The sequence below is a fragment of the Meleagris gallopavo genome, chromosome 1 (genome assembly GCF_905368555.1).
Source record: "Meleagris gallopavo chromosome 1, MGAL_WU_HG_1.1, whole genome shotgun sequence".
Classification (NCBI taxonomy): Eukaryota; Metazoa; Chordata; class Aves; order Galliformes; family Phasianidae; genus Meleagris; species Meleagris gallopavo.
Genome location: NC_139404.1, coordinates 172,445,692 through 172,469,864, shown reverse-complemented (window position 1 = coordinate 172,469,864; position 24,173 = coordinate 172,445,692). Strand labels below are relative to the sequence as shown.

At 39.3% G+C, this 24,173-nt stretch overlaps 1 protein-coding gene across 6 annotated transcripts in view; it reads left to right on the top strand.

The window, feature by feature from the left end:
• Window positions 1-24,173, top strand: part of FRY (FRY microtubule binding protein) — a 238,116-nt gene that overhangs the window by 85,962 nt on the left and 127,981 nt on the right. Inside the window, exon 1 of one of the 6 annotated variants that reach the window (XM_085216044.1) lies at window positions 17,831-18,099. The exons of the other annotated variants lie outside the window; for them this stretch is intronic. Coding sequence (XP_085072170.1) covers window positions 18,039-18,099 — 61 coding nt within the window. The 5' untranslated portion in view covers window positions 17,831-18,038. Of the gene's footprint in view, window positions 1-17,830; window positions 18,100-24,173 lie in introns of those variants that run through there. 6 annotated transcript variants of the gene reach the window in all.

The following is a 24,173-nucleotide window of genomic DNA, read 5'->3' as shown; positions in this document are numbered from 1 at the left end:
AAAAACCCATCTGAGAAACACGGGCCTCGTGCTTTGCTCTGAGCCAAGTAGCAGTGGCATCATCACCGAGCTGTCAAGTGCTGCCTGCTTCCTCCTTCACAAGAAATACAAAGGTCACAAATATGGAGTGACCACCACTGACATCAATGCTTGTGCACAAATGTCAAGGTCATACATGCAATTGCAGGGCCATCTGTGAGTTTCAGCTTTTCCACAGCTCAGCAGGGAGATTTTGGGGTGCTTTTCAGGCCTCTAGTTTGAAGAGAAATTTGAATATTGTTTTGTAAATCTTGTGGGATTTCTGCAGTGACACATATCAGTTGTCTCCAGGGAGATGAATCCCTGGTAAGAGGCTTAAGTCTGTAGTTGCAACTTTAGCAAAAATTTCAGATATAAAAAATCCAGACCCATGTGGGGGACAGATATACAATCTTTATCCTGAATACATTCTATACTTTCAGAAATTTGCTGTCAAATGATGCATTAATGCATGCAAGTAAAGAGGCGACTCCAAGGGGGTTGGAAGACATGATTCCTGTGTAGTCCAAACGTGAAGGTGTTAGATGGGTTAGTATTATACAGGAATTGATGAAAAGATTGTTACTATTCTCTCCTTTATTTCTGATTGTGAAGTTACAGTTGGTTTTAGTTTTATTTTGGAAGACTTGACTTGAAAGACTCATAAGTATTCCTTTGAGTTCTTAAGTAACAGTAGTGCCTGACTCAGCACAGAAGTCTGCCAAAGGTATTGTTCTGCAGGAATTCTCTTATAAACTGTGATCCTTATACTAACATTTGCTCTTAATCTCTGGCTATTTAACTCTCCTGTGTCTCTGTAGCTTTGAAGAGTCTCAGTTTGTGTGTGGAGTAAATTAAACTTCAAAGAAAGTCTGTTTATCTATTTGTTTTGTTATTGATTCCCTTGAGCAAGTTTTGTTGAGTAGAACCATACATAATTATCTTTCTTACTGCATTTCTGATCGTTATTTATGAATGTCACTAAATAGCTGATCACTTTGCCTTTTTAATCAGAAGGATAACTATATAGAATTTCTAGCCAATGTTCTTCCATAAAAAGTCTGCAGATAGGTTTGTTTCTGCATATATTCACAGTAGTATGTTGTATATTTTCAGAATCAGAATTACTATGTGAGGATTACAGAGGTGTCATATGTTGAAAGTACTTTGAGGTACCTGTGATCACATTTTGCAATTTAGCCCCTTATAATTAGAATTAATTTAGCCTCCTTTCTGCTTGTTCAGTCAGCTGCCTTTTTTGAACACGTTGACCAAATCCAGAAAAAAAATCAAGGGTGGGTAAAGATACCGAAGTTCCTACAGTACTTGTAAAGTGAGGCAGTTAGATAGTGAAGAGTAAAGAAAAATGGTAGCGTGGGCTTCTTAGGAATAGGAAAATCCATGCTGTAAAAACCTTTGCAAATGCCCCAACCGCAAGACAAACTGCAGTGACACCGTTGGAAGGGAATGTGCACAAAACTTGCAGTATTACTCATTTTAGAAGTGTTCAGAAGATGGAAACTGTCATTTATTAGTTCAGATGCAGGGAAACTGGTGCAAATACCTTGTGAAGGTGTATGTTATAATAATATTCATACAGTGCTTACTATCTGGAAGCTTTACAGACTTGAATTCTTTCAGCATTATTACATGCACATGCAAGAAAGATGTATGAGTTCTTTATTCATATTACTGGGCAAATTAAGACAGAGCAATTAACCAAGACACACAAGATTACACTTGCAACCTGGTTTGGAACTGGAAATATAACCCCATCTTCTTTTCCTTTGCTGCAAGAACCATTCTTCTTCCAGATTGTTGGTAGCCAAACGACACACTGTGAATCATGACTCAACTAGTTTTTACTTGTAATAAGATTTTTAATTGGCAGTATGTAGTAATTTTAAAATGGCAATGTCCTTGGATTATTTTAATTTCCACAGGGTGTATATTTGTTGCTACTGATGCCTTAAGTAAGGAGAAAATTACTTAACTATAATTCTTTTTCTTTGAAGGATTATGTTTGAAACAAATAACTTCAGCACACGCTTTATCTGTGTGCCATCAGGATTAGCAGAATCAGAATCACAGAATGGCCAGGGTAGGAAAGGACTTCAAGGATCATGAATCTCCAACCCCCCTACCACAGGCAGGGCCACCAACTTCCCCATTTAATAACAGACCAGGCTGCCCAGGGCCCCATCCAATCTGGCCTTGAACACCTCCAGGGACGGGGCATCCACAGCTTCTCTGGGCAGCCTGTTCCAGCACCTCACCCCTCTCGCAGTAAAGAACTTCCCCCTGATATCCAACCTAAATCTTCCCTCCTTCAACTTAAAACCATTTCCCCTTGTCCTACTGTTATCTACCCTTGTAAAGAGTTGATTCCTCTCCTGTTTATAGGCTCCCTTTAGGTACTGGAAGGCTGTAATGAGGTCACCCCACAGCCTTCTTTTCTCTAGGCTGCACAAGCCCAGCTCCCTCAGCCTGTCTTCGTAAGGGAGGTGCTCCAGTTCTCTGATTGTTGAGCACTTATTGGTTATCTTGATTTTTGTTCATATGAAGGAAAATGTGGCAAAGCAGTGTATGTGTTTTTTACTGTGATGAGAGCTTGTTCATGAACAGTAGCTCTTCGAGGAGCAAGATTTTGAAAGTATTGCTTTGAAATACAAATGTTGGAGTTTTTAGTAAAAAAAAAAAAAGCATCAGCTTGTCTATACATCTTTAGTAAGTATTTCTAGAATAGAGGATGGATTTTTTTTCAAGGGGAAAATGAAATGTAAAATTGTCTTTATTTTTACTCTTTTGTCTATCATGTTCAAGGAGGAAGGGACAGGGTAGATTGTATCGGCCTTGAAGGGAGTTGAAGGGAGCGTACAAACAGGAGGGGGAAGGAGTGTTTACGAGGGTGATAGTAATAGGACAAGGAAGAATGGTTTTACACTGAGACAGGGGAGGTTTAGGTTAGATATTAGGAGGAAGTTTTTCACACAGAGGCTGGTGATGCACTGGAACAGGTTGCCCAAGGAGGTTGTGGATGCCCCATCCCTGGAGGCATTCAAAGCCAGGCTGGATGTGGCTCTGGTCAGCCTGGTCTGGTGGTTGGTGACCCTGCACAAAGCAGGGGGTTGAAACTCAATGATCTTTGTGGTCCTTTTCAACCCAGGCCATTCTATGATATTGGCTCTACAGGAAACTTGCCTTCTGTGGCAAGTAAAGTGATACTGGAATATACTGGAGTAATTAGAATTGTTACTTCGATGAATTTTTAAGTAAAAGTTGTTAATAGAGACTGGATTTTTATGAGATGATAGAAAAAAAAAGAGAATATTTGTTAATAATTATATGTGTATATTGCTGTGACTACTTTTTTTATTAAAAAAGAAAACCAGAAAATGAAAACCATTCTCTGTTATCAGTATTTTTTTATGAGCTCAGTAGTTTGGTCTGAAAAACTTAAAAAATAAATGTCCCTGAAAATGAATGTTGGAATTTCCTACAGAAGCATTTCTCATAGAATCACAGTGTGGTTTGGATTAGAAGGGACTTCGAAGATCATGTAGTAGTTCCAACCCTGCTGCCATGGGCAGGGACACCTTCCACTGCAGAGTCCCAGCATGCCCAGTGTTAAGAATTCTCTCAAAGTTGGTCATAGGAGTGAGCGGGGAACAAGCCAGCTGCCTTGTGAAGGTGAATGCAGAAGGAAACCAAGGGTGGAGGGGAGTGAATTTGTTTAAAAGCCCAAGAAGGACTGCTCCCAAGGATGAAGGGAAAAGACGCAGAGGATTTGTCATGGGGGAGGATTTTGGAAATGGGGAATGGATGTTTCCAGGCTCGTGGGACAGGAAATGATGTAAAGGGGTGTGAAAGAGAGCCAACAAAGGACAGACAGGAGAGGGGCACAGGGCTATGGAGAGTAGCAGGAACAGGACTGGTATGGGCAAGCCGGGTGGACAAGATAAGTGTGTCTGGATGGGCGAGGAAAACGGCAAAGTGGAGTCTGGAACTGGGATAGGGACCCTGCGGTGGGAGAAACGCAGTAGTGAGCTGAAACCAGGCTGCGAGAGTCAAGAGAGAACAGCCTGCAGATGAGGGAGGTGAGAGACAGAGTCCCCTCCCAGGCACAGGTCTCAGACGTGAGGCCCGCTCCTGCTCACTCCTACCCACTCCTGCCTGCATAGCATGCCCCCACGCCCAGGGCCAGCAGCAGTGTGAGTGAGGGGTTACCAGGGGAGGGGAGCAGTTGTGTTCTGGGGCATGGACTCTGAGCTCTGTTTTACTTTGTAGCTGCTGTAGGGATTCGGAATGAGGTTAATAGTGTGAAATCGTGATAATTAGCATATGTAAGTATCTGCAAAGAAAAAGCAGTGTGAGTGAGAACATTCAAATGAAACGAGAGGTTATTTATCGAGGTTATTTATCGTATCTGAAACGGCACTTACTGTGGGAACTAGTAAGTGTCTCTGGAGATAGGCTTTATTTTTGAAATGTGACAAAAAAGAATGGCTATGTTTTTAAACTGTACTGCAGGGAACAGCTCTTCACTGGAAAGCAAAGGGTTGATTGTCTTCTGTGACTGCAGAGAGAGGTACTTGCACCTCTCTGGCTGCACCTGTGCAAATTCCCAGCTGTGCTGTGCCCATAGTGAGAAATACTGAGCTCTGTGGGCTTCAGTGGAGCTGCTGGGAATGGCAATTACAAGCAAGGGCTTTTTTTCATTTCTTTGACTAATCCTTCATGGAAAGAATGGGAGCGTCACACTACTGGCAACTTTGAGATTTGTTTGGTTTTAGCAAATTCGTATCAAATCAATACGTATTTACAATGACTTTCTGCCTAATATTAATACCATTATTTATAGTTCACCATACAGACTGTTATTACAGTATACACTAATTTTCTTGTTACAAAAACCATATTTTCCTGCAAAGCAATGAGGTAGTTTCTACAAAGTTGGTGCCAGTTATTTTAATCAAGTATTTTTCTAGTTTATGCATAAATGGAGGTATAATGCTAGTGGGCTCTTCTTGAACAGCAAGCACGTATCCTAAACATTCACATACTAAATTTCAAAATTATTTGTACATGCTAGTAAAGCTTGCCTCACTTAAACGCCATGCATTAAAAGTTAGACTTGTATCATTATATATATATCCTCAGGGCATGATTTATTGCCATGAACTTTTATTTTTTATTACGTGAAATCCAGAAGTGATATTTCAAGTTGAGGTATTTTACAGTTTACATGCTTACCTATTTCATAGAAGCACTTGAAACATTTGGCTGGGAGACCTGAATCTATGTGATGTATGTGTGTGTGTAAACATACATAGTGTATTTTGCTAGTTAGTACAGAAAAAGGACTTCAGAAAATTCTCGTGACACAAATGATCAGTGATCGATGACAGTAACACTCCCTCAGTCTCTTTTTTTCTTCTGTTTTAAATCATGCATGACTTATGTTGCCCTTACTGCAGATAGTTGGCAAAGGACGGCTCACTTGGTGCATCTGTCCTTATTCTTCTGTCACTACAGGCAAAGTAAATGAGAGGTTGTTTCTGTCTGTCTGAGTGACTAAGGTGGCCATTTGAGTGTGAATTCCTCCGTGTGCTAGAAAATGGACATACACATTTTTATAGATAAATCAAAATTAATGAGCAAGTGGATATATTTGAGATACGCACCTGAAATCTGTATAAATATATGAACGAGGTAATTATATTCCTTTAAACAGTGACTTGTCTCATGTGTCTTGCCCCTCACAGGTATTTCTTTCTCTGTCATCTTTCAAATCTGGTATCCAAATTCTGTTTTGTCTGTGAGGAAAAACAGAGTGAAGCAGACCCATGCACAAAATGCTGAGTCCCAGGGTTTTCTCTGTGCCTTCACTTGAACGAAGAGTAGGGCCAATTAGCCTGGGTCTGACTGCAGGAGAGAGGATCCATCTGTGTGGTTTTCCCTGTGTGCCTGGTATACGTGAGGGTTAATTTTAACATACCCAGGCTCTTTAAAATAGTCTGCTTCAATGTAATCCTTTCACAGTTTTATTCATTCTCTTCCTAAAAGTAAAGAAAATGTGTGACAAATAGTATTGTTACAAAGGTAGCATTTACTCCTGGTTAGAATGAAGGATGATATAATAAATTAGTACATGTGAAATTCACTCTACTGGTCGCCATTCTGGAATCTTTTTATCCCATGCAAAAGACTGATTTAGTCTGGATTAGTAGCTTGATCCTGATTGGTTTGGACTGAGTACATAAAAATCATAATGTCCACAGAATAATATTTAATAATTCCTTTATATTTTTTACCGTTGTTCTCCTGTTGCACAGTGACATTTAATTTTGCGAAGATACAACACACCAAAACAGAAATCTCTTTGCCCAGAGCAGTTCCTTGGAGGCTCATTCTTGCCCTACCCATTGTTCTGCTCTGTAGGACAACAAATGGGTATTCAAAAAAAAGAGGAAGATAGATAAGACTGAGAGGTAGACTCCAAAATGCATGTAAGACACTTGAAGAAACCTTAGGCAGTCTGTCATTTTTGTATAATTCAGAGTTATAACTCCAGAAGCTCCATTCAGTTTATGGAGATCTTTGGAGACGTGTAAATTTCACTAGCACCTGCTGTATTTTGTGTTCAGAAGGCAGCCAAAGTCATAACTCCTATATGTGCCCTGAATTGTCTTGATTTTAATAGTCCAAAAGCATTTAGCATGGCTTGGACCCCAGAAAATAGGTAAAATTAAGGATCTGGTCTGGGGCCAAACACGCAACATAGGTAACACAGACAGGGACAAGAACAGAGGTAATATACAAATGTAGGCCCTCCCTTGCCCAAATACTTTTATAATTTCATATTAATTTTAATGTTATTTAATATATCACGTAAGTTTTTAATTGCTGCTCACCGTGAGTGACAGTGACTGAGCTAGAGCCATGCTTGCTGTTACATTTAATCTCTAATTCAAAGTGCATTGGATTTGTTCTTCAGATTTGACAAAGCTTGACCAAGCATGGCGTGGCTAATCCTTACCATTCCAGATGATGGCCAGAAAACAAAAGCTTACCTAGCAGGGAGTTCAAAAACTCTGGAGTTCCATTAAGTATTTAACCCAAAGCTCCTGTGTTCTGGGTGAGTTCTGTAGCCATTAAACGCTTATGTAAAAACTGGTTACAAACAGTTTACAAAAGCAGATTCTCTGCTCTGCTTTGTACATTGGGTATACTGTCCAAGTGTGTGAGGTCCTTGTGGGGATGTCGTTGCAGGATTGCTGGGCTCAGCAGCCTGGCAGAGCTGAATCCAATTGGGAGCTGATTGCTTGGATCAGTTTTCTGGTTTCTGCCCTATATGTAGGGTTTAAGCACCCAAGTGCTTGGTTGACTGGAGCAATGACTGGCTGATGCTTGGTCCCCACCAGGGTGATGGTTAACTGAGAAGATAGAGGACATACAGTGTCAGGGCCCTTTTTTCCTGTGTAAAAAATTCAGTTATTTCAATGGCAATCTTTAAACTCTAATTTATTAACAGCCTTGTGCACCATTTCAGGTACTTGAAGTTTGTGCTTCATATAATTTTGTACATACTTTCTTACTGACACCCAAACAAAGCCATTCATTATCAGTGGGTTGCCATGGATCACATGGATCTGGGAATAACAGCCCATTATGCTAATATAGCTTGTCATTGTGTCTGATGAGAAGTGATGTCCCATAACAACATCTCATGTTTGGAACTAATAGAATTTACAGTAAGAACACAGTTTATGAAACAACGTTGCCGCTTGTCTACTCTCTTTTGAAATAACTTTTTGATTCTATACTTACTTAGAAAATCATTTGTGTATTTTTGGGGTTGGTTCTGTTTCTAATTTCTTTCTACAAGGAGAATTAGTTTTTACAGAAGTGTTCTGGCCTATTTACTTAATGGTACAAATATAATTATCTTCTCCTGTCCCCTTGGAGCCCGCACTTTGTATTATAAAGTGCACCGTGGAACAGAAGCAGGACAGTTTACTGGATGTAGTGAACTTCTTCAAGCTCTACAGAGAAAGAATGAAGAAAATCACAGCTAGTAGATGGAATATTTACTGTTGTCTAATTGTGTAATGCCATTCCCACAACCTTCCTTGTATGCCCAAGTACGAAACTGAACTTAATTTGGAGTGTGCTACTGTATAGGGAATCTTGAATCTTTACGTTGATTCAGCTTCCTTCAGTAGCAGGTGAGCAGGCATTTGCAGGTGATCTGACCCAGGCATCTTAGACAAAGATGTGATTCTAGTCTCTTCCAGATTCTGAGGACAGTCCATCTCAAGTGCATGTGAACATGCTGTCAGTAATAGCATCTCAGTCATAATTCCTCTGTGTTCCTCAGGCATCCACTCAGACAGTGGAATATGATGGAGCTCATCACAGGGCTTCAGAGAGCTTCACTTCTCATTATAAGCATTTTCTTATGGCAAACTTCTAGTTATAAGAGATATTTTAAAATCATTCTGGCAATATACCTTCTCATTTGACTTCTTTTTAAAATATTCCCTAAAAATTGAATCATACAGAAAGTTGCCTCCATTTTAATGATCTCTTGAGGTCTAGTCTACAAAAATAAAATAACCCTGAAATCAAAATAGTCCTCTCCAAAGTGTATTTGGCATGTTTGTGTGGTTGGAAATTATTGAAATTATTGTGATCAGAAGTTACATCTGTACTAGGACATACAAAGAAAAGTCAAGTACTGATAGGCATTCAGTCTTCTGTTCTGTGATAGTTTGTGGATTAGAGATAGAGGAATCCTTCTTAGGACATCTGTATCATCCTTTTACCAATGAAAGATTGTTCTCAATGATATGTTTTCTACTAATGTATTCAACGAGTCATAAATTATACAACCAGAAAAACCATTGTGTCATCCAATCTGTTCTCCCCATAGAGCAGGCTTTATGGCTTCTCTGAATTAATTTCTGTTTGAGCTAAAGCACATTTTCAAACAACAACAAAAAAATCTTAAATTTCTACTAATGGAGGAATCAGCACCACCCTTAATGGCATTTCTATAATTAATTTCCTTCCTTTTTTGTTCAACTTCTTTAATGCATTTGTCTAGTTCAAAATTCCAGCCATTGGATGTTAATGAATGAAGAGCGGTCTATCAGCCAATTTCTGTTACTTTTCTGTGTTTAGCGGGCATGGAAATCTTCTCATATAATCTCTAGGCATCTTTGGGGTTCATGTGGCACCTGACAAACGAAGCTTTCCTGCTAGCCATCAGACAGGGTGCAGTTCAGATGAGCTGTTTAGACGGTTTTATTAGAACGTGATGAATTATGCCTGATTGCTTGTATTGCCTAAAAATGCATTTTTGGTTGAGTGGCTCAGTGTGTCTGCAAATAGGTGACTCCTGGCATTAGAGAAGTTGATTAAATGACCCAGTAACTTTCTCATGGTCAGACTAATCTAACCTTTAAAACAAGTTTTCCGGTAATTAATTACAGTTGCTTTTTCTGCTTGTCCTCTAGTTCATCAGCATCTTTCTCAAGTTGCAGACACCAGAATGGGACTGAGCATCCAGCTGCTGCTGCAAAGCCTCTGGCAGTGCAGCAGTAGAGGTTTCCTGTTTTTGCTTTTGTTTATCCTGCTTGAAAAGGCTCTCCATAGCTCTTCAGGTCACAAGAATAGCAGCCTGTTTTCAACACATTAGTCATCCTGGTCTCAGGCCTTTTTCATAATCAGTGCTTGCCAGGAATAGAAAGCCTTATTCTGTCCTTGTGGCATGCATTTTTTCTTTCTGGATATGAAGTTTTGTGTAAGTTAGAATTAATATCTCTTATATGCTTGCATATAGTTTTCCTAATGCTATTCAAATTAGAATGACTACTTACTGATTTTCTGTCAACCACTGTTAATCTGTTTTGCCTGTGAACTCCATAGAAATGTGTCCGTCCTTTTTTTCTTTTAGGTCATGAATGGAAGGGATAAGATCACTGAGAAGTGATCTTTGTAACTCCACTAGAAGCATTAGGGTATGATTCCCTCTTAAGCAATGTGAGAAGTATCTGTTATCTAGCTTTTAACTTGTTCTTATGGTAATACATTGATTTTGTGGTTCTAATTTTGCAATTTGGTGAGATACCAATCCGATTAAGGATAAGGATACAAGACTCCTTCTTTTAACTTTGTTAATCAAGTTTATAATCTTGTAAAAATATACTGTTACTTTAATAAAATCTACTTTCCACAAACCTACGCTTATGGCATTGTGTTAGAATACTTTAGTTCTTTATGAATCAAAGCATCTGTTCCTGAGGGTATTTCAGGCTCTCTGTGTTACAGTTGCCTGGATTGTCCTCGTGGACACTTTAAAAAGCTATTACAATGTAAGTTTTGTCCCACCCCTCTGTAATATTGAATATCCCTTTCAGTATCCCATAAAAATAATCGGTTATGATTCTCAGAAGTTATTAAGCTCTTAGGTTTTTCTGAGAAATTATTCTCTTTTCTCAGTGTTGAAGGTGTTTGAGTATTTGGAAAATCAGATAATCAGCCTAGGAACTTTTCTTCATTCTTGTAACTAGCTGATGCAGGTTTCATCTCTGCAGGTGTCTTTTCCTTGCCTTTGACTACAGGAAAGCATAAATGTGTGGTTCAGAGTCACGTGTGATGCTGCTGGGTTTCAAAGTGAGGGCAGGAAATCCCATCCCAAGTCTTCTGGCATCACAGGGTCACCAGAGCTGTGCAGGAACAGAACTGAGAGATAAAATGTTTGTTCTGGTTTGTCTCTCATCAATTCCTATCTCATTTTGTGTTATCTGTATGAGCAGGTGAGACACTAAACAACAGTTCAATAATGTATTTCTGTCACTTTTAGTGACATTTAGACATTTCAGTATATGGAAGGAGCTTTCTGTAATGGCTTCTTGACCAGCAGATCAGTGTCCTGTCCGTGTTCCCATCCACGCTGTGTGGGGTTTTTGCAGCTGACCAGTACGTATACACATCCCAGCTAACGCCCATATGCTTCACTGATCTGCTCAAGTAAAAGTCTTTCACTCAGCAGATGTAAGTGAGCTAGACGACCAAAAAGCTTCACTAAGCTAATGTGGATGGTAAAATCATTCTTGTCTTGCTCTTTATGTATTTTGAAATATAAGGAGAAATACATCCTGGGGTCTGTGTCTAGTAAAGCAGCAAATATTTATCTTTGCCTTAATAGCTAAGAAATCATGGAGTTCACCTTTCAAAGGAAGAGCTGTTAATACATTGTTAATAAGCGTTACTAGACATTACAGCATCATAATAGTGTATGGCTAACAAGAGATGATACACTGATGGTTGTATGTTTGGTTTCCTATAAGCAGAGGCCAAATAGTATTTAATTCAGTATAGACAATGCTGAGTGTGCTGCTGCAGTAGTAATAACAGTAATGATTCAATCAAAAGAAAGAGTAGAGGATTGATCATAGTTATTAATCCTGATTTTGGCTGCAAAACTTTTGCTCTCGTTTTTCTTTGTATAAATGTTACTTTGTGTGCTGCATTGTAGGGGAGAATATGAATGGATTAGTCTCCATGCTAGTTTTTATTTTCATGCTAGTGTTGATTAACAAAAGTCTCTACTGTGCTTTCATTACAGAAAGCTTCATAACATTTTGTAAAAGTTTTCTTGTCCTGCAGAGGTTTAGCTTGCCAGCTCACAGTGCCAACTCGCAGCTTGGTTTACTCCTGGTGTTGTGCCATTTTCCACTCACACAATCAATGATATGAAGCCTCACCAGCAGCAGCTGAAATGCAGTGTGATGCAGTTGGTTTGTACAAGATATGCTTGAAGAGTTTAGAGACTTAGAATAACAATCATCTCTCAACAGCCTTGGATGCCTGTCTTTGTTGTCAGTTCTTCCTCAGCAATCACTAGAACTGGATTTATTCTGTTTTAAGCTAAGACTCTAAGAAAGATTTCATGAATCACCTCAAAGTGTGAATCTCTCTTCACTTACTTTACCTGGAGCCTTGATGGCTAAGTTAAACTCAGCATTTAGCTTGTAAATGGCTAAGTTTGAGCCTTTCCCTAAAAGGCAGCAATTAGGTGCATCAGGAGATGTGGTTAAGGAAGTGATTACAGTTTTAAAGATTTTTCTTCAGTGTAGTACTGCGTTGTGAAACACAGTAGTTTAAAAATGACTTCATATTTTTTACAGTGTGAAATCAGCAAAAACCAATAGGAAGTCAACTCTTAGCCATAAGCAGTCAATTGACTGTTCAGACCATGCACTTGCAGGAGGAAATGAGCCATAGCCTGCTTCTTTTTGTGCTGTAAAAAATGTGTTTGGTTACAGGTTTTCATACACTGTGAAGAAGCAACATCATCCCTAACCAAAAGGCTGTTTCCATTCCAGTAAAACACAGGAGTTTTTATCTGCACAAACCGACATTTGTCTGTAGTTTGGAAAAGGAATTGTGGACTGACAGACAAAAAAATTCATGTAAAGTTCTGGTTCTACCATCGGAGATAGATATTTAAACTGAAATAAGACTAGAGTGCAAACATTTAATATCTTTCCAATATTCCATCTTGCCCATGCTCTCACAGTTTTATTGTAGAACATCTAGGAAAAGAAAGAAAGGTATCCTCTCTCCAAGAGAAAATTTGTAGGGATGGGAGATGCAGGTCACATCCTCCCTGTTTGCTCATCCTTCTTTTGGAAGTAACCATTTTGTCTCTTTTGGATTCTAGTATTCTTGTGCTTCCTCGGCGCTTTTCCAAGTTCCCTAAAAATAATTCTTCTGCTAACACCCATCAGCCACAAAATGACGGGAATATCTTCATCTCCATGTCTCTAAAAGGAAAGCAAACCCAACAAAACATCCATCTGAAAAACTTACAGGTAGCTATATTCTCATTCACTGAAACCAAAGAAGAGGTTTTTAACTTTGCATATAAAAAAGTATAAAAGAATGTGACATCCTTATTTAAAAATAAAAGTTTTTTGATCAGAACTGGAGCCCAAAGAAAATATGGCAGAGTTTCAGAAATGCAATACTTTTTGTTTTAATTGTTTTAAAATCTGTCGATCTACTCATCTGAAAATGATGATCTGATTAGATCTTCCCACCCTTATTTTAAAGCCATTTTTAATTTTGGAATAACAGGTAAAGATAACAAAGCATTTGAAGTCATATAGGAAAGGCTCCCATATAGTTATTATCAAGCCAGTCTTCAAAGAGGCAGCATTTCCTTACAGTATAAAGCACAGAAACTGAAAATGATTTATGTTTGAATTGGAGCCATCAGAGGCAATAAATATATTTCCTTTACTGAGAAGTCACCCCCAGATGGAATGCTCAAATGGTAATTGAAAATCTCTTTGGGATTCTCCCATGTCATTTAGCTTTTTTATTCTTTAATCGTAAAACCAACTAAGAAAATTCTAAAATAAATCCAGCTAAAAATATTTCTCTATGTTATATGCCTACATTCTCATATCTTCAGCTCTACGCTGCAGTTTATGCAAATAAGAAAGCAAAAATCTGGGAGAGAAGGAGCAGAAGAAGAAATTATGAGTAAAGAGAATGGGCTGGGAGGTATGGATTGCTTTCCTGCATCACTCAGATGTCTTGCAGGGATCTGAGATGAGAACCCTGGGAGCACTGTTAAGCAACGCAAACTCTGACCAGTGACTCAGGAAAGGGAGAGAGGGAAAGTCTACATCTTACATCTTAGTTACTAGGAGTTTTGCCAAGTCAGTGAAAAGGACTGTAGGAAGGGGATGAATGTATTCAACAGGATTTCCTGTACGTTTGTTTGTTTTGGCTGTTGCCGTTCTTGAGTCCCCTGTGTACAGAGATATGCTCTGTTGCAAGAGAACAAAATGTGTGCCACCCACCACTTTGTTCTGAAGGGTCTTACATCGGTTACCTCTCTCCTGCACAGAATTGCAGTGCCCATATGCGAATTACAAAGCTTTGCACCAGTCTGCTGGCAGCTGGAACGTGACCAGAAGTCTGCTGCTGGCCAATAAAACAAAGCAGACAGTTTAAGCCTTTCTGAGGTGCCAGGTTGAGCTCCATCACTTAAAGCTGATCGGTGCTTTACCACAATCAACCAAACAGAGCATGTCAGTGTGTGCATGGACTGTTCTGTCTCCCTGAGCTTGGACAGAGGTATCCATGTTAACTGGTTATATATTAATGGCATTCATCTCAAAAGATGGCTACTTCATCTCTGAGTGGAGTGTTTGAGCAATTTGTGCAAAGCACCCACAGAGAAAAGTATTCCTCACAAGCTTCTTTTTCTACCTGGGTTGGTCAGTGCTTATTACGCTTCACCAGCAACTCAGCCACTGTTTAGTGGCTGCATTAATTAGTCTCCTGCTTTCTGGCTTTGCTGTTCCTTGTGTTCACAAAGAATTTACAATCTCTTATCATAATAGTAAAGGAAAGTTTGGAGAAAGATTGTCCAGCCAAGTCTGCACGAGGTTGGAGCTGTGTCCTGTAGTTCAACAAGTATTCTGAATGAATATATCTAAATGTAACGAGCATTTCTTCACAAAGCCTTCAGACAGAAATAATTTAGAATGTTGCTCTTATCTCAGTTGCATCTGTTACCAAGCTCTGGAATGCCTTTATCACTGAAAATATCTCCTCCTATTCTCTTCCCCCATGCAATTTTACACAAATATCTCTCCCAAGGTACATCTTTGCACATTTAAAGAAACAGAGGAATCTGAAATTTATGAATTATCATTTTCTCCCTTACAATTTAAGCATAATCAAGTATGTTGAGAATTTCAATTCAGAAGGGCTTAGGTCATTTCTCACAACCTTTTCTGTTTTCTATACTGAATAGTAACCCCTCTGACACGGTAACTCATATGCTGTATCCAGACTTTCATTTTTCATGGAACTGTTGCATAGCAGACCATCTCTATAGGTGCTCAACCAAAGTGACTTTTCCTGAAGAATCCATATGTGATTTGGGATAGTATTATGTCATTTTCTTGCATCAGGACAGCAGCATGGAATGACGTAGTGTCTTCTCCCAGAAATTACTTGATTGGTTTGAGAAAGAGTCATGACATCCTACCGTTATAAAGTGCAAGTTCACTGAGATTTGTCTTAATTATAGTTTGGAGACAGCTTTGTCCTACTGAGAGAGAAAACAAGTTTGAGCTTTTTGCTGCAGAAACTGCACATTGTATGTACGTTCTGTCTGTAACTGCAGTGTTTGTGTACATATTGCTATCAGTGAGTGAATTTTGCACTGCAAAGCAATCCTTTCACTTGCAAATGAAATAAGCCATCCCTGTCTATCCCTTGACTAGACACTGTAATCTTTAACAAATTAAAGCACAAAGTTGATATGAAAATCAGATCAAAGATGGACAACAGAAGAATACCAGGTAAGGATTCTCAAAATGAAAGCTGCAGGTCCATAACATTTCCTGAAGCAGGAAGACAGGATCAAAAGACAGATTTGTTTTGTTTTGTTGTTGTTGTTGGTTTTTTTTTTTAATTTATAACGAAAGAATGGTAACTGAATAGAACTGAATTCCTAGGGAAGAATGTTAGTTGCTATTTTGTAAGCACAGAAAGCGAAGAATTGAAAAGGAGTATGTCTGTGGGACCTGGGAATCCCCTCTGTTCTGCCCTTTGTTCCTGTTCCCTGTGGTGTGTCAGATAAAGACAATTAAAAGGGATTGGATTTTTCACTGAGTCTTTAACTTGTGATGGGATTTGAACTCAGATTTCAGAAAGATGTTAAATCAGTCTGGGTTCAAAACAAGGGCTGGAATACAAAAGAAGAGCAGTGTACGTGAAAATTGAAGTGATTCTTCTTGCTAATCCAAAAGTGATTCTGTAATGAACCCATTTAGCACAGTCAGAAAATTGTTGTCCTCAAGCAAGACTTTGGGTAGCTGAGAAATTGGGAAACCAGGGAGTAAATACACCCTTTCTCAGTTACCTCTCCCCTTTTCCTAACTGCATACTTAACAAAGTATAATTTAAGCTAATTATGAAAAACATTAAAGTAGCTGTTTGCATGCTTTCTAACAGCTTCTAAGGTCTGTATAAAAGCTGTTGTATGAATCTGCCTTAAGTAATGACACTGTAGACATAGCTTTCCTTCTTTAGTGTTGGAAATCATGTGTACTTCCAGATCGTGGGCTAGCTTGCATTCTCCTAGGGATGAAGAGATCTGCAATTACTTTTTGAATGTGCGTGTCCTGTACAGAGAATATTAGCTGCAAATGCTACATTTGACTGAATCTATTGCTGCAAACTTGCTTTAATATAAAAAATAATAAATAAGGAGTAAGCGAAGTCTAGAGACAAATTATGTATTGCATAAAGCTGATTTCCCTTTAGAAAGGAAGACCAGCACCTGTACCACCGTAACTTTCACCTTTACTTTCCAAATAGTCTGGATGTGGGACTCAAATAGGCACTGAATCCTATCTGGTCTTTCATTTATTGAGTGTAAATCCTCCTGAGCAAGATTCAGAAACACTGAAAGATTAGATATTGGTAGCATCTGTTGCTCATTGTGAAGCCCTCTACTTTAAAGAAATTCATTGCTAACGTATGTATTGCAAGTCATTCACACTGTGCTTATTGAGTTTATGCCTTTATGATTATTTTTGTTAAAATATGCAAAGGAATTGTGAAAATAATACTTCCATTGAAGTACTACTTCCTCCACATTACCCATGGGAATCTTACTATTTCTGTCACTAGAACAGAATCTTCTAGACCTTTAGTTGGCTTTTTTTTTTCATCAAATTTCCCTTGAATTCTGATCTCTTTACACAGAATCACAGAATTACAGAATGACCTGGGTTAGAAGGGACTTCAAGGATCATGAATCTCCACCCCCTGCCGCAGGCACGGCCACCAACCTCCCCATTTAATACAAGACCAGGCTGCCCAGGGCCCCATCCAATCTGCCCCTGAACACCTCCAGGGACGGGGCATCCACAACCTCTCTGGGCAGCCTGTTCCAGCACCTCACCACTCTCATAGTACAGAACTTCCCCCTGACATCCAACCTAAATCTTCCCTCCTTCAACTTCAAACCATTTCCCCTCGTCCTGCAGTTATCTACCCTTGTAAAGAGTTGATTCCCCTCCTGTTTATAGGCTCCCTTTAGGTACTGAAAGGCTGCAATGAGGTCACCTCGCTTTACCTGTCAAACTCACACTAATCTGGGAATGTTCTCTAAAGGGCACACAAGGCACCTTTTGCTAACCTTGGCACAGCGTACTGTGTCCTTGCAAATTAAATTCCTGACAGTTTGGTTAATAATGTGTTTTTATTATTACAACAACAGTTTTAAAACAAAGCATGTTTTCTTCAAGAGTCATTTCAACAGATGCATAATTCAGATGTATAATTATCCTTAAGGATATGTGGTTTGTCACTGACTCTTGGCATGGGAAAGGGACAGATACTGTGTTGGTTTTATCTCAAGGAATTTAGACTGTGTACTGCCAGCCAAAAGGCCTTAGTTACAAAACAAAACGCATCCCACCTTGTCTCTGTGCTTTGCTTTTCTATACTGATTGCTTTCAGCTTGAATTGTATGATCATGCGTGTATTTGATATGAGTGATCTGTTTATGTGGAACTCCATTATCCTGTCTCATGTTCTTGGAGTGCCTGAAAGTAGTTTCACTAATCTGTCAGCATAGTATGTACTTGTGGATAAATATAGACGTGCAGCCTCTCTGTGAGTGGTCATCATCATATGCTGAAGCTAAAAATTACCCCTCTGGTTATGGAAAGGCTGATCTGATCCGGCGGCCTGCGCTAGCTCACACATTGTAGGTCTTCAGCACTTTCTATTTGAAAAACAAAAACCAAAACCTGACCTAAAACTAAAAGCAATATGGACCAGAATGATGGAAAATTTGTAGTGAAGTGTGATACGGGATTATGAAGCAAGTAACTTCCTTTTTGACTTCGGTTAGAAAAGGATTCAAACTTTTCTAACTTGAGCGGAGCATTTCAGGTATTCGCAGGCTCATGGATATTACAGTAGCATGTTGGAGAAAATCCAGTGTGATCAGCTTTATAAAGGGGCTCGGTAGGTACAAAAATACTGAAAATACATGTTGTGGTTTGTGGTATTAGTCTGTTTGTGGTTTTTCTTTAGTGCAAGTTTGACACAGTTAACTAGAAGAATGCCATCTCTGTTTCTTGTGGTTAAAGATACTGAAAATTCAGTAGCTGTTTGGCTGACATGGTATCCAGCATAGTGTACTCTTAGGTTGTCTTGATCTTTCTGTTTGGCTTTATCTTAGAGCTTTAAGAAAAAAATAACTGGCATGTAAATCATAGCAGAGACTCTGGCATGGTAGCTGAATTTTGTACTCGTTCCCATTATCACCTGTGCGGTCAAACTGCTGTACTTTTTCGCATCTGTATCTACAATCAGGGAAACTATTATACGTGGAAAAAAATAGCAATGATTTTATTTCAGTAATTCATTCTATGGCAATAGTATGTGGTTGTGGTGGTAAGGGTTTCTGAGATTTCATTGCTTGTCCCATATTTCTAACTTGTTTTTAAATGCTTTCAAATGCATAACAGTGAGGAAATTTTATGGTTATAACCTGAGCTAAATGAAAATAATCTGTAGGAAAAGCAAAGAGTATTCTTTGAATACTTTGAGGGGCAGCTTATTGCAGACAGACTGGGAAATAAGGAATGTATCTTGTTAACAACAAAATTGGTTGTTTGAGAGAAGAAGCCTTCTGACAGAATTGCACCCCAAAATGCTGCAGCCATCTTACACCTGAACAGGCATAGTTCATCTTTTTCACAGATTTTTGTGGGATAGGTGATTCAGTTATGTATAGAGCTTCCCAGCATTGTCTTGCAGATTCCCTGCTTTGGCAGGGCCCTCGGGCATCTGGACTGCCATGGGCTCCTGTTCTCTGCATGGGAATCACCATTCATTTTCCTTGGGAAAATATATGTTTCTCTAATTGAAATGTTTATTTTAACTCAGTATTTGTATGCAGACCAGCACCTGTATATTAGTAGTTCAGACTAAAGGTTTCAGTAGCCCATTCTGGTAACTCTCCATGTAGGAGAACAGTATTATTTTGAAATTACGTAGTGAAAACTTAATTTGTCAATGAAAACAGCATTTTGAATTAAATATAATTCCCCTTTGACATCCCACCTCTGCCCTTCTGGATAAACCCACACTGACTTCATATGGTGTTTTCGCACATAAAAGTTGTGCCTTGTATTTAATAGGAAAATGTTTCATTTGCAGAGATGGCAAAAATTTATGCTTTTTTTTCCATTATTGTTTTTAATGCCTGCATTATAATGTATCAACACAAAAGGGCCAACCATGGATTATTTAATACAAAAATGTCTGAAATTTCAGTCTTTGATTTGCAGTAGTAAGTCTCAGAGGAATTTGTTTTCTTTTATTGACCTTTGTAGGGCTTTGTAAGGCTCTCCATCTCGGAGGAAGGACTATATTATGTTGAAGCTTCAGTGTAGAGGTCAGTGACAGTGTAGTCTAGTCAGGGACAACATAGCAAATGAAGAGGGAGGTAATGCAGCTGAAAGTATGTACTAGAAAGTCAAGTTTTTACATAATTTTACTACCGACTCAAAATCTACTCAGAGCCTTCTACACCAAAGATGCTTATGGGCAGTGAGCAGCTACAAAATTAATCATTTGATCTAAAGAAATGTCATATGACGGTCATTTCTGTACCTGCTGTAATTGTATAGCAGTTTAGCTATTAATCTCAGGACATCACTTTACTTTCTTCTGGGGGAAGGATATACTGTTATGTACTTTGAAGAAAAACATTTCTGATGAAGTGACAAGTCTCACACATACATAGGTCACTCCAAACGTAATGCCTCCTATTTATTTCCGTGGAAACTACAACAGAAACAAAGTACACAATACCACTCTTTGACAGAGCAAATTCTCAGCTGGAAAACACTATTTTTTCAACATACTGAGCATCATTGGCTATACATTTTCACCAGTGATGAGCCAGTGTGCTCATAAAAACCTGCAGCACTGCAAGTGACCCACTGTTTTGCAGCTGCTGTGATGGAGTTCTTGCTAGGGAAATGTTGCCCAACAGGCTGTTTTTCATTAGCCCAAACAGATGGAAGTCAGGCATCAAATCCGGACTACGTGATGACTATGGTAGGACAATCCAGCTAAGATTGGCCGTGCTCTTCACGGTCTTCAAACTGGTATGAGAGTCTGGTGTAATCATATTGCAGCAGAAAGGTTGTCTTTATCTGTGGTCTAGCTCTGGAAGTTCAGTCCTTCAGCTTAGTCAGCTGTGATGTAGCAGTTAGTGTTGACAGTTTGTCCAGCTTCCAGAAAATCCAGAAGGATCAGCTCTTTCTTACAGCAGAAGGCACATCACTTTATGTGCTGAGGGCTGCATCTTGAACTTTTTCTTTGATGGGGAATTCACACTGCCACTCCATGGCTTGCCATTTTTATTCCAGTTCATATTGGTGACATGATGTTTTGTCACCAGTAATGGTGCAATCCAGCCCCGTATTGGTTCAGTATGTCCTGACAAATCTTCATACAGTGTTCTTTCTGTTCCTGTGAAAGCATTCTTGGGATCCCCCTGGTGCAAACTTTGTGATATTCCAAAATTTTCCAGTGCATTGAGGCTGTTATTCAACTCCACACACAGTTTCCTGGTCATAGTCTTACAATTTGTGTGGATCAGATGATCGAGCCACTCTATCTCACTGTATTACTTTTCTGCATGATCATCTGGAATATGGCTTGTCTTTCGTGTCGCTGTCACCACTACTGAAACACACCACCCCCCACCTCACTTTCTGGTCTCCATAAAAGTTCCACAAGGATTGATGAATGTCAGGGGGTGCAGTTTTTCCTGCATGAAGGGATTTGATGACACAGTTTTGCTTTAGTTGCACTTCCATGCCAGATGCCATTCTATCAGAGTGCCTCTCTGCTGCCATCTGTCACACAGCAACAAATTGTAACGGCATAGTAGTAGGAAGGTTCAACCTCTACTGCCATACCACTAACATCCACCTCTGACATCGTGGGCCAACATTATAAAATAGGATACATTGCTTTCAGAGCAGCCTTCATAATAACATTTCTTTATTGCAGTGTGTGGATAACGAATCAATCGTAGAATCAGTCACGGAATTGCTTAAGTTGGAAGGGATCTTAAGGGTAACCCAGTACCAACCCTCTGCCATGGACTGGTTTGCCACCCACTGGATCAGGCTGTCCAGTTCCCCAGCCTGTTCCAGTGCCTCACAGCCCTTTGAGTAAAACATTTTATCCTAACATCTAGCCTAAATAATGCCATTCCCCTTTGTTCTAGCGCTATCAGACCTTGTAAAAAATTGGTCGCCTGCCTGCTTGTAAGCTCCTTTCAAGTACTGGAACACCTCAATGAAGTCTTCCCAGAGCCTTCTCCAAGCTAAACAAGCCTGTCTCCCTCAGCGTTTCTTCATAGGGGAGGTGCTCCAGCCCTATCTGAACCCGCTCCAACAGCTCTGCATCCTTCCTATACTGGGAGCCCCAGGCCTGGACGCAGTTCTTCAGATAGGGCCTCACAAAAGCTGAGTAGAAGGGGACAATCACCTCCCTCTCCCTGCTGACCACCCCTTTTTTAATGCAATCCAGGATATAGCTGGCCTTCTGTGCTGCAAGAGCACACTGCTGGCTCATGTCCAGCTTTTGTCCATCAGGACTGCCAGGTCCTTCTCCACAGAGTTGTTCTCAATGAGTCTTTCTCCCAGCCTGTACTCATATCTAGGATTGCCTTGACCCAAGTGCAAAACCTTGCACTTGGCTTTGTTGAACTTCATTAGATTCTCATGTGCCTACTTTTCGCAAATAATTGCAAGTAATTGATTTCTCAGTTAGATATCTGGAAGAAAATAGATTGAGATCAGTCTGTATCATAAACCTAATATCACAGTTCTTAATAGGCTTCTTATTAAGAGTTAAATCCCGATGCCTCCAAAATTCTGACAGAGTACCCTAATGATTGAAGGAGAGGATTTCAGCTCTAAGGAAGTGTAATTAGGATTTCTTAGACTTACTTTCCTTAGAACAGGCATAAATGACCATACACACCCTTCTTCCTTCCTTCCATCCTTCGAGTCCCTTCTTTTGAACTTAGTAGCTGATTTAAGCTGCACCTGTCCGAGGGACAGGTGTGAAGTTTGTGTTTGCTAGGGTTTCTACAGACCCTTTTAAGAGGCATCCTCAGGTAGCAGAAGGCAGATGTGTGGCCGTGAGGGGCTTAGTTTGGCAGGATGGGAGGCCTGATGGTGCAGAGCTGAGGGGAGCCTGCAGGAATAGGGGGTGATGGGCAGCAGGAGGACAGGGCTTCTGCTGTACACGGGGCCCTAATGCAGGAAAAGGGTGGTTGTATTGCTCACAGCAAAGCGTTCTTCCTAATTGAGCAGTCAAACCATGTGAGTGGGTGGCTGCGAGCTGATCCAAATGATGTGTTTGATTCATACGACATATATTGGTGATTGAAAAAAACAGATTTGATAGTCCATATAAATTTACATCTGATCCTTTGCATCCCACTGTTCTTATATCTCAACTTCAGGAAAGCCTAGATGATGACAGTGTGTACTCTTTTTTACAGAGGCCCTTTTTGTTTCATTAGTTTGAAGTAAATTATTGTTCAGAGTAATGTGTATATTAGAAATAGTTTTGTAACTGAATGTACAACCGTTCTATATGGTTTCGTTTATGCAGAGTCAGCACTAGCAAATTTTAGTTGATTATGGTTTTGCCCTCAGAAATCAAGTAAAACATTGTAGGTAACAAAACAGCTGAATGGAAGAAGTGATGCTGCTGTGCTAGAGAGTGGTAGTATACCTTATCCATTAGGAGAGTCATTTTCAAAGTACAATACATATGTTATGCTTGCAGAATAGTAACTAGGTGAACAAAAGCATCTTTGTCTTGCATTACAGTTATATCATAGACTTCTAAACTGATTTTCTAAAGGAAAATTTCTTTTAGTTAATGGATCTATTTTTTTTTTCAGTGCATTAATTTAGGGTCTGATTCTACCACATCTTGAAAACTATTAAATGATAATTTAATCATTGGGATTTTTTTTTTTTTTTTGCTTTTTTTTTGCTTTTTTTCCCCCCGCAATTAAGTGTTAAAGTATTAAGGAAAGATCTAAAACCTCATTTATTCTTAAAGTAATGTCATCTAGTTAATAGGTTACAGTTTTAGCAGTGATTGCAGTTTCATTCCTCAGTGCTGAAGGCATTGGATGTGCAGCAACCATCCTTGTAGTTCATTCTTCTTTCTTTGTAACTTGGACACAACTTACCATGTAACACTCTGTGATGCGGTGCTATTGGTAAATATTATATTTACCTAGAGCAACGAGTATTTGTAATATTTGTTTGCATTGCATTAAAGTACCGCTGTCTCAACCACCAGCAGTTACAACATCTCTACACATACACCTGGAGCATAATACCATGATACTGATAATGGGGATTTCACCAATGTGCAGCACCGTTTAGATTGGAAGAGATTTCTGGAGGTTGTGTAGTCCAACCTCTGCTCAACAACTGCAGAATATTTATCAGGACAAACAAGTTTTGAGTGTCTTCAAGACTGGAGTTTCCACAGTATTTCTTGCCAACACTCTACGAGTGTTTGACTGCTCCCACAAGTAGACTTCTTCCATATATCTAATTGAAATTTCCCATATTCCAGCATGTTTCTATTGCCTGTAAAAGTAAGATAAAAATCAGTCCCTCTACAACTCACCTTAATCAACAGATCCTGGCATATGTAAGGACAGCTCTGTTTGAATATCATTAAAGAATAAGTTTGTTATTTGACAGTTGAGTTATAGACTTGGCCTGACTCATAAAGGGTAGGAAATGTGGATGTTGTTCAAAGAATGAACAAAGTGTCAGCAAGTGTGAATAAAAAGAGAATTGACTGTGTACTGCATTGTATTAGATACAACTTTGTCTTTCATTTCTTATGTTTTACTGTAACTTTAAGATGGAAATTGTATTTATATATTGCATATTTATTTTACTATCAGCTAGCCTGCAGGTGTGCTTTGATGGTTTGGTGGGCCATTGGGATACTTTGGAAAAGTG